Source organism: Sinocyclocheilus rhinocerous, unplaced genomic scaffold (genome assembly GCF_001515625.1).
Source record: "Sinocyclocheilus rhinocerous isolate Xijiao unplaced genomic scaffold, SAMN03320098_v1.1 scaffold789, whole genome shotgun sequence".
NCBI classification, from domain to species: domain Eukaryota; kingdom Metazoa; phylum Chordata; class Actinopteri; order Cypriniformes; family Cyprinidae; genus Sinocyclocheilus; species Sinocyclocheilus rhinocerous.
The window spans coordinates 126,636-141,330 of record NW_015667306.1 but is presented as its reverse complement, the minus strand read 5'-3'; the positions used below and the strand labels follow the sequence as shown (position 1 = coordinate 141,330).

The window sequence follows — 14,695 nt, the reverse complement described above, 5'->3', positions numbered from 1 at the left end:
CAATGGAACCTTTCAATTAGACAAAATGCTCTTTTTCTTTCTTTTATTTTTTACTACTAGGAAAAAATTTTCTTCAGATTATTAACAATTTCTGCACTAAGAAATAAAAGTCTTTTAAAACCTTTCATTGAAAGGTTCTTTGGGGAACCCAGAACAGTTTTCTATGTCAGACCTGGGACAGTCTTCATACTGTAAGTGTAGGTTTTGGGACAGGCCCAGTATTGTTTTTACAGTTGTTGTTAGTGTGTGTCATGGGTCAAAGAACATCCAGGTCAAAGGACAATGCCAAGGTAGTGGATGTGTGGAAATGCTACTTCACAAGCTACTTTTGCCAGGAAGTGATGAAACAGGCTATATGCCACTGCATGTTGTTTCTGTGCCTCCCTCTCATTTCCCCCTCCAAGGACAAAAGGGAATCTCCAGCAATGATCGTAATGTTTATTTGTGATATAGGACAGAGGAGAGGTTTTTACTCACTCAAGCAATTGTTGTCATGGAAATGGCCAAGGAAGTGGTTGCACTGATCTCGGAAATTCCCACTAGCCGCACAAGAGCACCATGCTCCTACATTGGATGTAGAGTTATCTAGGTAGTTTGGAGTGATAATGCTACCTACAGGGTGTGAGAATGAGAGAAAGAGAGAGTGAGACAGAAATAACACGGAACAGAACATCAGTTGCAAAACAGAAAGCCAAATGCAGTTTAAGTCTACCGGTATCCCAAAATGCAGCATCCATCTGTCATATCTGAGTCCTACATTATGGGAAATATTTTCTCGCTACTTGTGACCAACACTCTTCCACCTTCCATCAGCACAAAGACACTTTCACCTTTTTGAATTTAAAATGTTTGTTGCATTTTAACGCAATCACATTGTGGTATTCTATAAGCCCTCGGCTAAAACGGATATGAAAAGCTCTGTCAATCTTTATCTTGTGTGTGGGTTACATAAGTGGGCTGGAACATTGATTGCAGTGGATATAGGTCCGTAGCTCTTAGAGCTCTGTCTTTGTTCAGCAGGGGAGGAAAATGACAGTGCTTTTCCACTGTGTGAGTGAATGAGTGTTGAAGGCGTCAGCTGAAAGCGGGGAAAGTGGAGGTGCTGCACTCTAGAACTCTATAGTCTGATAGGGACCCGTTTAAACACATTGATTTCTTTTGTCCCAGAACACAAAAGCGCAACATCTTCACAACCGCTCTTGGAAAATACTGCCGTACTGACTAACAGTCAGGGCAGAGTGCTTGGTCTCTCTTTGTCTTCGCTATCTCTGTCTTGCCGTCTCTGACTTGTACATTTGTTAATGTCATAAACTCTTCTGTAGTTCTCTTTAACAGCAGATCTCATTCACAATTCCATCAAACATTTGTCATTATTGACGTCAATCATGAAGCGTCTACCCCCACGTCCTTACACACCTTATTGAATAATATGCGAAAAAGATTCGAAAGCTACAGTGCAGGGGAAGACTTTCAGGGTGCTGTCACTCTAACGTTTTTGGCCGAGTCCATTTGTAATCTGAGTTCAGTTTGTTTCCGGTACTAACAACAAAAGTGAGCCTCTAACGGATGACATAAAATTTGCATCACTGCACGTTCCTGGTCACATTTATTATAGTGAAATGTGTCTCATAGCTGCTTGTCTCCAAATAAATTGCCTTCGGAAAGCAGCCCACATTGTTTATACTGCATCTTTTGCAATACCTCCACAGACAAATGCTGTGAAGTACTAAAACTTTTGTTTTAGTAGAAGCTGGAATCTTCTCACCCAGAATCATTGCTTGTTTATAGTGATAATCAGCTGCCGCTAGTAGTTATGGTGGTACATAAGTTAATGACACAAATTTACTGCAGAGATCAGACCCAAAAGTACTTGGGTTCGTACAGAGCCGCAGAACCAAATAACAGCTTAAAGCAGTGGTGTCCAAACCTGCTCCTGAAGGGCCAGCGTCCTGCAAAGTTTAGATCCAAACCTAAATAAACACACCTGAACCAGCTAATCAAGATATTCTGGACCTCTACTAGAAACGGGGTGTGTTCCATTTCGCTTTTTGAAAAATTTCTACTTCTACTTTGTCAAGTGGAGGAGGAAGTTTATATGGACAGACCCTTGACCCCTTAGATAGACGGAGTGAGTCAACTCATATGTATCCTTCAGGCAGCTCAATATACCACAAAGCAACATGATTGTGATGTCACAGCAGATGGTGTTTAATTTATCCCCACCCCTCACAACTCTAATGTATGATATACTGTATATGAATTATTTTGAGATTTAATCGTAAAATACTTGCTTCCAAGGACATTCCAGTTTAACCCATTGCAAGGGTTCCGCCAGTAGTGGGCACTTGAGAAATATAAACAATGACATCCATCCGAGTCAGCAAGATGGAGGGAAGTTAGCAAGGGAAGGACATAAAAAAAGTGAAGTGAAATGCTGTATTTCACTATGAGACAGGTGTGTTGGAGCCGATTGGAGCTAAACTCTGCAAGACATTGGCCTTCCAGGAGCAGAAATGGACACCCCTGACTTAAAAGCTTAGATAATTTAGACCCCACTGACTGTCATCGTATGGACAAAAACAACTGAAGCATTCTTGAAAATATCTTCTTTTGTGTTCTGCAGAAGTCATACATGTTTGTAATGAGGATTGTAATTGTAGTATATGCATCACATGCATTGTTGATAAAGTCTAATATAAACCCCTAAAAGCTTGTGTCACGGTGGTCTTCTCTTTTTAGAATTCTACCTGTCGGTGGATAAGATTGTAATGCCAAGCCCGATAAGATTGTAATGGCCATAATTCTAATCTACCTGACTGGTGTATGTGATAAGCCAGGGTGGACTACGTTGCCCAGAGTTCTCACCTATCAGGCCGGTGTACGCAACAAGGCAGGCTCCGTAATTTTCTTGCTGGCAGCCGCTGGCAGTAAGCTCGGAGGGTTGGCAGTCGTGCTGGAACTGAGCCCAGCGAGACCTGAGGGAACCACAACAGCACATCCATCATCCAGCCAGTCAGCAAACCCTCAGAAACATGCATTTCCACAAACACTTTCCGCTATGCTACCTTGCATTATATGTGTAGAAGGGGCTACATACTCTGTTCTGTTTTGTCTTCTTCTGTTCTGTTTAGAAAGCTTTACACCAACACACTCCATTCTCAGTCATTTTCTCTTTTTTCAATCCCCCCCTACATATACTCTGCACAGTCCTGATCCATTCGTTTTGCTCTCATTTTAATCAGAGACATGACTGCATTTCAGAATTCTGGAGAACTGCCAGATACTCAGCAGACGGAAACTCCGCCGACAGCGACCATTTACATGCAGGACACATTCTGCCAGTCCTCTGGTGACCAATCAATCATGTAACCAGGTCAGTCTCAGAGGAATTACCCACATTCCCTGCTGATTTCTTATGCTAACTGGCTGTGGTTGTGGCCGTAAGTGATCTCCTCTTGTGTAATGTGTTGTGTCAGCAGACTGTTTGCTTGCCGTGTGTAAGCGTGATGGTTGATCGATGGCAGAGACCGATGAAGGCCTTTGGGTTTGTGATGTGAAAAGTGGGAGGCTCAAACATGACCACTCAAACTCTGCTCTACTGAGATCCTTGCAGAGTGACTGCAGCTCTACAGACTCATAGTGGGACTCAATGTGTTCAATGGATCTGTCTCTCTGTTTGTTCGTAATGAACAGATAAAGTAACAGGAAGAGTAAATACTTCCTATACTTTTATGCTTATGATGTACAGTCTACTATCAATATAAGCTTGATTTTTTTCACCAGCTTTGAAGCACCCTTACATCTATGGGATGTTATGGCAAGTTGACTGGTGAGTTATGACTGAAGTGAATCTCAATGTGAGTTTACATTATTTTAAACATATAATAATTTTAACATGTAATCATTTTAATTTATTTTAGAAAGGAACAAAATGACTTTGTGCACCTTTATATATTGCTCCCTACAGAGCACAGAGCTTCAATCTTCAGGCCCTTCAAAAGAGCTTGATTGTATTTATAGCAGTCGTTTTCACACAATACCCACTTGCACACATAGTCTGCCTCACAAACTCGAAGTTGTGCCAGGCAATTGGGTTTTTCCCTTTCTTCATACGAGCACGCAGGCACAATGGTCTGGCGCCGTCGTTCTGCGCATGCCGTGTCGGAGCACGGACAGAAGAGCAGCTCGTGCGTGTAGTCAGGCGGCACACGGTCAAAGAACTTCCTCAGTGCTTTGCTGCAGCGTGCTCTGTTGCAGGGCCCGGCTCGCGCTGATGGGGCGATGCACGCCGACACATACTCCGTGCGTAGTTTCTGACACGTCTCATCGACATTACAAGCCTTAGCAGCATCCAAACAACGGTTCACTGTTGTCATGCCCACCTCAGACTCTGAAAGGAAGGAGAGAGAAAAGCAGGCTTGTGATTTCAGGGTGTAAAGAGATTAGCGTGTTAGTTACACTTGCCTACTTTGGAATACAAACAAAAAGGTTGTTGGAGTGGCTGCAGTCGCTGTCCAGTGCTGAAACAGATGCCTGTATTCAAGATATCACAGAATACCAAACCACAACTGCCAAATGTGGCATTATTTAATTATTAAATGTGGCATTCTTTGTACCCGAAGCCAAAATAATGCAATGCACCAACCCCATCTCATAAGAAAATGTAACTATTTTGCGAGATCTATCTCTTCTATCTCTTTTTTCTTCTTTATTTCCATTCTTCCCTCCTTCCTCCCATGCTTCTTTCCTTCCTTTCTTTGTTTCCTTCTATCCTTTCCTGCTTTCTTACTTTATTTGCTTGATTCTTTCCTTTGCTTAATTTTCTTCGCTGCCTTCCTTTCTTTCTTCATTTCCAACTTTCTTGTTTCTTCCTTCTATTCCTCCCCTTTCTTTACTTTCTATCCTTCCATCTCTCCTCCTGTGCTTCTTTTCGTTCACTACTGCTTCTTTCTTTGCTTCCTTCCTTGGCTTTCTTTGCCTCAGTCCTTTGCTGCCTTTCTTTTTATTTCACTTTCTTCCTTTGTTTTCCTGTTTCTTTGCTTCCTTCATTTTTTCTTACTTGCTTCCTTTCTTTTTTTACTTTATTCTTTCTCAAATTTATTTTCCCCTTCTTTTCCATTTCCTAAACCTATAGCCATCAATGGGGCATAAGCAAATTGTCCCTCCCTTCCTTTCTTTCTTGCTTTCTTTCTTTGCTTCATTACTTAGCTTCTTTTCTTCGTTTCCTTTTCCCCTGTCTTTCTTTGCTTCCTTCCTTGTTTTTCTTTTCTTCTTTCTTTTCCCCCTCTATTCCATTTCCTTAACTTAACCGTCAATGGGGCATTAGCAGATTGTTTGAAAACGTACAAATGAGATTGTATTAATTAGCCACTAATTTGTTTAAAATGCAAAATAGTTACGAATCGCCATGAGAGTGTATTAAATCACTTACAAAAGCCTTCCAATTTAATAACTAATGTCGTCTTTTATATTGCCTAATCAATAGGCCAAGGGAAGATATAAATTTGGTCCCAGACTCTGTGAATTTTCGCAACGGCCTTGTCCAGCTGTCAGAGCGGCATGTGTTTTGGAGGTGTGCTCTTGCTCATTGTTCTAATGAGGGTTGAGGTTCATACAGAACGTCTCTTTCTCTCATGTCCTAATGAAGGTTTGAGTTGGTCTACTCTAAGAGGATGTGAGACTGGGTGGTCTGTGTGTGCTGCTAATGAGTAGAGCATGAGTGAGAATGAAAGTTGAATGAGTCTGGTCTCTATCACAGAGCAGGTCCCAGCTGAGACTGGCTGCTGCTGTTGCTGCTTCATTTTTTATATCAGACTAATGTGGGCCGCAGAGAGCCTGCCAGCATTTCACTGCCATAGAGCTCGCTTTCTCTCTCTCTCTCTTTCTCTTCCCCCATGAGCTGTGGACTTTTTTAACCACTGCCCTCTTCACTGTCATCTTTTTCTTCTTCTTGACCTCTATATCAACATGTCCTATTTATCTTTTCCATCAATCCATCCATTGTTCTTTGCTTAATTTCTTCAGTTTGTTTTCTTCCTCCTTCTGTTTCCTTTTTCTTTCCTTCCTTAATTTATTCTTTCTTTACTTTCTTTCCCCCTTCATTTCTTTATTTCTCCTTCGTTCCTTTTTTTTCTTCCCTTATTTCTTATTTCCCTTCTTTCTTTTCACCTTTTTAATTAAATCTTTCCATCCCTCATCCTTCCCTTCCTTCCTTACTTCTATGGCTTGTTCGCGTTTTCTTCCCTCTTTCCTTCCTTCCTTCATTCTTTTATTTCTTACTTTACTTTCTATTGTTTCCTTCCTTCATTTGCTTGCTTCCAAAGGCTTGCTTTGGTTTTCTTCATTCCTTTTTTCCACTAATTTCTTTTCCCCTTATTTATTTCCGTCCATCTGTCCCTCTGATCATGCTTTGTTTTTTCCTTCCTTCCTTTGCTTTCTTTTTTTCCTTCTTTGCTTCCTTTCTTTGCTTGCTTGCTTGCTTCCTTCCTTCGCTTCCCTTCCACCTTCCTTCCTTCCTTCGCTTGTCCTTCCTTCGTTCCTTTTTTCCTTGTTTCCTTCCTGTCTGTGAATGTTTTTTTCCTTTCTTGTTCTTCCTTCCTTTCTTCTTTCCTCCTCCTTTTCACTGATAAAAATGATTTTGTGGTGAAGTAACTACTACGGAAAAACAAAGTGTAATTTCTACATTAAATAATTTAGTTCAGGCAAGAATTTAAAAAAGAGAGTAAATTCTATATTAGTACTCAATTTAAGCATGTAGAAATTAAAGTTTGAACTTATAAGTATATTTTACTTGGAATTGTTTGTTATGTTTACAAGGATTCTTTAAGTAAATATCAAAGTTATGATCCCATTGTTCCCATCAATTATCCCAATAATTAATTCACTGTTTTCTAGTTCTATTTACACTGTTTTATGGTTGCTTTTGTTGTTAGGTTTAGTAACTTGCTGTTTTGTGACATTTGGAGTTAATTTTCTACTCAAAATAACCCATGCATACTCAAACACTATCCACTGATTGTTACCGTCACTGTGTATTTTGTACCAAGTCTTAAGGACTCTGTGTTCATTTCATTAATAACTATATTGAGTAAACACATTATCTTAAAAAGGATAACAAGCCATCTACTTGCTTACTTACTGTGCTACATTGTTTGAGAAAAGTTCACAAACCATGACTGAGTGAAATGTACTTGAGTATTGCAGAGTAAACTTAAAATAATTAAGTAGAAATTACTCATCAAACTCTTACTGGCTACGTTAAATTTACGTATTTCCTTTGCTAATTTTACATAACTTAGTTAAGTAGATTCTACTTAATTCCATACTTAAATTTTACTTAAAAAAAAATGTGTGCAAAAACTTGCAAAATAAAAATTTAATAAATTTTACTTAATTTTTTCAGTGTTCCACGTCTTACTTTCATTCTTCTGTTCCTTCTTCTCCGTGCTTGTTTCTCTTCATTTCATTATTTTTCTTTGCTGTCTTTCTATTCTTTCTTTCTTTCTTTCTTTCATATTCAAGGAATTCTGCTCAAAATCTGTTTCAGCGAGATTACTTTCTCATACATCATTAAGGGATTTTGCAAGCTTGCGATCAATACTCAGCCAATATTCTGGACCCTGGTGCTCATTATATTGCTGTATACAGAGATTCTAGATGTAAGTACATCTAACAAGTTTGGTAGGACCAATCAAACTATTATTACAGGCCTTAGACTTCACACATATACACTTACACTCATGAATATATTTCTAAAATGAAATATGTACTGTATCTTTCAATGAAAATCTGTATTTTTCAAGGTTAATATACAGTAATTTATCCAGTAAAATACATTGAAAGCCTTATGCCATATGAATGAACAAACACACAGAGAAAAAAAAAAAAGAACAAAAGTACCTGTTTGGATAAGTGCGCCTTTTAATTTGAGTCTGTAATACTGAAAGAATAGCCTGTTACAAGGTCATTATAATGTTAAGAATATATTTATCAATTATATAATGTATATATTTAATATAATATATAAGAAATTTTATAATTAATTTAACACATTTTTCCCAGTTTCTTTGTCTTTTTACTATTATTATTTCTATGTGTATCTCTCCCCCTTCTCTCTACGTTCCCCTTTCTAATTTTGACACTTTTGTTTGATCTTTGTTGTCTCTACCGAGCCAGCTTGTTAAACGCTCGCAGTGTTTGAGAGTAGAGAGCAGCCATCATTAAAAGTCACGCATGAATGACCGACATTCATTACTTTGAGGAAATCGTTCTCTGTCCTATCCCCAAGAGTTTAAATGTTATTTTATGTGCGTCTGCTTGGACTCAAGTGTGTCTATGAGTCTGTGTGCACACAAGAGAGATGATGAGTAAATGGATCATTATGTGCTGCCCTCGGGGTCCATAAAATTCAGCTCATGCCTTAAGCACCCCATAAACTAAGGCTGACAAACTGACAGTTTTAGTCTTGTGGCTCCTCCAAAAATAAGTTTCTAAACCTGGTACAGTGCTTATTTGAGTGAACGTAATGAGATGGGAGAGAGATGAGAAAGTGATGAGCGAAAAGCCTTGATTAGAAAATGAAATTCTGAGATAAATCATCTGACTGTTTAGTCTTTGTTATGTCCGTCTGAGAGTCTTTGGCCCACAACGAAATGCTTGTTCTGCTCCTGACTGGCCCCTGATGCATGCCTCATTTTGTAGGAAATGCAGTTTATCACCAACGGTGCAGATGAACCCAACTATGTTATATCCAAGTACATTAAACAAAGCGCTCATGTTTTGCTGTTGTAAGCTATTAAGCTCTGCCCTGTTAATAACTCTTCACTGCTAATGCTTGGCACATCGTGATCAGTTCCAAATATCAATTCCAACACCATAGTACATAATCGGCATAGTGTGTCTGTGCAAATCACTGACCTGCAGCGATGGAGGCCAGGCGAACATAATCAAAGCCCCGCTCGACAGGCTCATAGGGGTAATTCTCCACCAGGCTCAGCCCTGTAAACGCACACACAAACAGGGTTTTTGTGGCTATGGTAATGGAGTAATTTTTTTTTTTTTGTATGTATCAGTGAATTAATGAGAGTGTCACAGGTAAAAGTTCAGTTTGCAGTAATGCTTCTATAATTCTAAGCTGGTTAGCATATTAAAACGCAGCGTCTAATTAGCATCTATTGAAGTGGTTTCCGGGGACTGCGTGGGTGTGGGTATTAGAACTTGTAATTGCATCATTGCGCAAGCGAGTGCTTCGTATGTGACAAAGAAAAATTATGAATATGAATTTGCTCACCGTGCAGCACGGACTGCTTGAGGCTCCAGTAGATGCTAAGACAGTTTTTTTCTCTCTTCATACCCCGTTTGCACTGGCATCGGTGCAGGGGGCTGGACAGCAGGACCGTCACTGCGTTCTCACAGTGGTTGCGCGCACCCGGTCCCAGCTTCACGCTTCCGCCGCCTGCGACACACTGCCGCAGCGTTCTCAAGCGTGGGCTGCACGCCTCGTCGCTGGAGCACGAATCCCCCGCAGTCAGACAGTCCCACCGGCCCCCGGACACCAGCCGTGACACCCCTGCACAGATCGTTTACAGAACATACAGATCTGTCAGTACACTTTACAACGTTAGTTGCATGTATGCATTGAAGAATTCACCCGAAAATAAAATTTCTTTACTTCTTTACTCTCAAATTGTTCCAACCCTGTCTGAGTTTCTTTCTTCTGCTGAACACAAAAGATATTTTGAAGAATGTTGGTAACCAAATAGTAGATGCAGTATGGAAGTCAACAACTAACGGCTACCATCAAGTGGTGGGTTACCAACATTCTTCAAAATATCTTCTTTTTGTGCCCAATAGAAGAAAGAAACTCAGACAGGTTTGGAACAAGTGGAGGGTAAGTAAATGACAACAGAATCTTCACTTTTGGGTGAACTATTCCTTTAACTGACATTATTATAGAGCTTTCTTAAATGCTTGATTCTGATTGGTCAGTCGCAACATTCTGAGGTCTGTTATTCCTTGATTATGACTGTCGTCATTAGTAATGCTCCTTCTTGTTTCATGCAAACACAACTGGTTCCATCTTTTGTCTCACTTATGGACTGCATTGAAAATCAGTATTAATAGAACTGTAATACTGTTGTAGTGTTCATCTTTTTGCCAGGATGACTGTTTTGTACATTGTAGTGGATAACAGGGGTTTATTCTGCGATAACAACTGGCTGGTTTTACATTATCCCTTACTCAACTAACAATAAGCATTACATTTGTTACAGTATTTATTAATATTGGTTAACAACTGTTCATTGTTAATTCATGTTAGCTCAAGTCTATTTAATATAGATGCTTTTGATTGCATTTGTAAATTAGTAAATTAACATTACGATTATTAAATGCTAAATAAGTATTTTTTATTGTTAGTTCATGTAACCTACTGTAAACAAATGTAAAGTGTTACTGATCTACCATTTATAATAAACTGCATAACATCCAACATTTATTTGTTGTAAACAAAGTAATATTAGGACTTCTGCATGTGGGTGACTAAAGGAATCATTTAAATGGCTTAACATATGTCAACCCCATCCACTTTCCCAGCTTTTTCACGGTCACTTGTTTTCAGGGCGTCAGCGAGCAGCAATGTGTGGAGGAATGAATGACAAACAACCTGAGCGCCAGAGTTGTTCATCAATGGACAATGCTTGAAATACCGCATATAGCTCATAGTGTTTGATATATGCAGTAAATATTTTCTATCGCTGTTTACATAATTAAATCTTAAATATCATGATCTCAGCACTGTTTAAACGAGCTGAATGCAATAATGGTCTCAGCTTCAAACGGCCGACCCATGGACTGCCCACTGTCTGTGCTCTGATCATCTGATGCACACAAAACTGGCAAGCATATGACAAGTTTGGGATTTTCCAAGCCAGTCTATGATTGAACCTGTGAAAGGAGCTGCTGATACAGTTCTCAGCCGTCTTTGAGTCTGTTCTGTGTACATTCATAACTATCTGGTTTGGTTCAGCTACCAAATTGGACAGAAGGAAACTGCAATGGACTGTCAGGACTGCTGAGAAGATTATTGGTGCGCCACTGCCCACCCTCCAAGACCTGTACATCTCTAGATTGAAGAAACGGGCAGGAGAAATCACTTCAGACCACACACACAAACACACACGCCACTTCCTCTTTGAACCGTTGCTACAGAGAACTGGACACTAGAACATCCAAGCACAAGTTTTTTCCCTCAAGCCATCTACTTCATGAACAATTAAAACTGCCTCATGGGTCTGCCACACAGTGCAATATAAGGACAATATGTCAATTCAATCAAATATTTATTCAGCTTCATGTACGTTCTATACCTGTACATCCTTGTGAAAAGATGTACAATTAAACATACTTTAAAACGAGTAACTATTGTGGAAATAATATACTTTAAATGAAAATACTTAAGTGCCAACTGAATGTAATGTTTTCAGACACATAATTGCAATTAAATGAAAATGTATTATAGTTTAAATCGAGGGAAGCCAGCCCTGCTCCTGGAGAGCTATGTCCTGCAGGGTTCAGCTCCAACACCAATCAAACACTCCTGAACCCGCTAATCAAGATGTTCAGGGTCACTTGAAAATTACAGGCAGGTGCGTTGACACTCATTTGAAACTGAAGTCTGCAGGAAGCAGAAGGTAGCTCTCCAGGAGCAGGGTTGGCTTTCCTTGATTTCAATTTATATTGAATGCAATTAGGTGATCTTTAGACCCACTTAAGTAGTACATATTTATATGTAAATTCATAATTACTTATATTGTCTTTGAAACACGGTTAACGTGTATACCGAATGAACTGACATTTGTGGTAAACTGAAATATACTTTAATGCCATTTCTATTGAAACTTGTATCATGTATTAAATCTATTTGTAAATGTACATCTGTAATGAAGTTACAAATTAGTCCTTTTTTCCAAAATGTATTTATTTAAATGTAATAATAGAAAAACACTACACCTTAATAATAAAAATTATAATAAAAAACACTACACTCTAGGGGTTCACTTCAACCCGCGGACTCAAAAAAAAACAACCCGCAGCAGCAGTATAACAGTAGCCCAATTCCGCGGGAAAACCTCTGACTTGGCAACTCTGTATGCAAGTTTGGTAGCGGGTACGAAACTCTGAGAAAAGGGCGGGCTGCTTTACAGCAGCAAAAAATGTACTTGTACAGCTATGCACTGTAATTAGGACAGTGATATATTTATGACCGTGAATTCCACTCTTTTAACTGTAGGGGGCCCAAAGTATAAATATTCAAAACTACATACAGTTGCTTTAAAGTGCACTTACCTGTTATGTGTTAAGAAACATATTCATGAAAAGGCACCCTCCATAAGTAAACTTAAGTGAGGTTTATTTCATTAATATTATATTATCTGCAAGTACAATTGTTGTTGTTTTTTCAAAGATGCTTTAAAGATTTGAAGTACATTACAAATGCACATTCTACAATTAGGCACACACTTTTTTTTTTGTATACGTTAGTCTTTTTCTTCTGTCATATTCTGTATTGTTATTTATTTTCTATTTACTTAGTTTTTCTAATAGTTTTCCTGTTTCTGTCATCAAGAGACAAGATGAGGCAAGAAGAGAAGAGTTTTGACAAGATGTGAGGAGAGAAGACAGGACGAGATGAGACGTAATGAGATGTGACAAGACAAGAAAAGACGGTGGAAGAGAAGAGACAAGGTGAGAAAAGACGAGATGAGTCGATCTGTGCGGGAACCTTGCACATCACCTAAGATAAATTCCTAAATGAAGCGAAGTGTGTCGCCACAATAACTAATCTCATTGTGCCTAAAAAGACACTAATCCAGTGTGCAAGATGAAACTGCTCAATGGATTATGTGATAATCAGATTATTTCTTCATGAAATATTGTACGGGAATGGTTGAAGACCGACAAGCAGCCATTCTGAGAACCTTGCCGCAGTACAGTTGCTACATCAAAGCAGCGGTGCCCAAAGCAATTATGGGAAATCATCTAGTTTGTCACTCACATTGGTTCCAATACTTTACACCTCCCATCAGTGTGCTAAAATTAAACACCCACACACTTCAACAGAAGAATAGCTACATGGACACACAGAGATAAAAGACAAATGCTGCCGTAGAGATGGGGTGAGAGGCATTAAAGGGGTCATATGATGCAATTTCATTTTTTCCTTTCTCTTTGGAGTGTTACAAGCTCTTGGTGCATAAAGAAGATCTGTAAAGTTGCAAAGACTAAAGTCTCAAATCCAAAGAGATATTCTTTATAAAAGTTAAGAGTCAGCCACACCCCCCTAAAACGGCTCGTTCGAACACGCCCCCACATATCTACCTAACTGTGTGGGAAGATTTGCATAACGCCACACAAATGTTCACGCAAAGAAAGAAGGCATAACGTTTATTCTCGCTGTAGTATTGTTGTCGCCGCCGCCATGTCGTGAAGACGCTGTGTGATTCGTTGTGAAAGCGAAACTACTTTGTTTGGTCTTCCAAAAGAGGACGATATCTCTCACGCTTGAGGTATTCGGCTAATCACAACGCACTGGATAGCTGGCTAATCAGAGCACACCTCGCTTTTCAGACCGATTAGTTTTGTAAAAATCGACGCGTTTCAGAAGGCGGGGCATACAGGAGAAACAATAATGTACAGTATGTGGAAAATAATGTGTTTTTTTAACTTTAAACCGCATAAACACATTTCATTACACCAAATACACAAAATAATGTTCTTTTTAGCAGCATCATATGACCCCTTTAACATCTGGTAATTAAGTTGATTAACTACAACAGTAAAGGGTCTATATGTGTGTGAGAGAGAGAGAGGGAGTCTCTCTGCTAGAGGTTGAGAGGACGACCAGCGCTCTTAGATCTTGCACCCTTGGGTAAGAAACTCACACAGCTCTCGCACAACTTCCTCACAATTAGACCTGCATAGAGACCTTGTCGGCACAGAGATGTGCTAATGGTGCATGCGAGCGGGTGTGTGTGTGAGAGAGAGAAAACAAGCGCTGATACAGATCTACAATCCTGATACAATATACAATCCAGTGAACCTCTGTGTCACTCAGCATTTACCAGGCAGCGTACTCCCTTAATCCTAATACACTGATAGTGTGCTTACCTCTGTCACACAGTCTCCCCGTTCTATTGTGTGCCGTCCTTTATGTCCTCAGTGTCCATAGGCAAGTCTAGACCCCATTTAGGAGGGTTTCAGCCACACTGGTTTTAATCTAGCCCCCTTTAAAATCTGTCATTATGTGATTCCTCTTCTGCTTGCTCAAAGCAGTGGTTGCTGTAAGCTATTTTAGGGTATTGCGCTCTAAATCCCTCACCAAAAGAACTTTAAAGTTCATTATTTTTTGCTCTAGTAAGTGGCAGTCCCTAGAACCATGTGACCAGGGGCGTAAATTTCGTCTAACAGTTGGGGGGGGCGACAATAAACATACAATTTCTCAAGAGCAATTTTTGAAGGGGACTCAAATAATACAGCTAAAATTGTACTTGTAAGGATATGTATACACAGAGGAATGGCTTACTACTTATTAGTGCAGCAGGGAGACCGTGCCAAATTAGACAACTTCAAGCTGTTGTGGTCGAGCGCTCGTGTCCGTTGTAGACATTACTATCCGTCACAGTGTTGCCAAGTCCGC

At 39.6% G+C, this 14,695-nt stretch overlaps 1 protein-coding gene across 1 annotated transcript in view; it reads right to left on the bottom strand.

The window, feature by feature from the left end:
* Positions 1-469: 469 nt before the first annotated feature.
* LOC107733662 (GDNF family receptor alpha-4-like) overlaps positions 470-14,695 on the bottom strand; it is a 102,993-nt gene continuing 88,767 nt past the window's right edge. Inside the window, exons 2-6 of the mRNA XM_016545393.1 lie at positions 9,290-9,568; positions 8,917-8,997; positions 4,045-4,390; positions 2,866-2,975; positions 470-612 (exon numbers count right to left, since the gene is read on the bottom strand). Of these exons, the coding sequence (XP_016400879.1) occupies positions 470-612; positions 2,866-2,975; positions 4,045-4,390; positions 8,917-8,997; positions 9,290-9,568 (959 nt within the window). The remainder of the gene's footprint in view (positions 613-2,865; positions 2,976-4,044; positions 4,391-8,916; positions 8,998-9,289; positions 9,569-14,695) is intronic.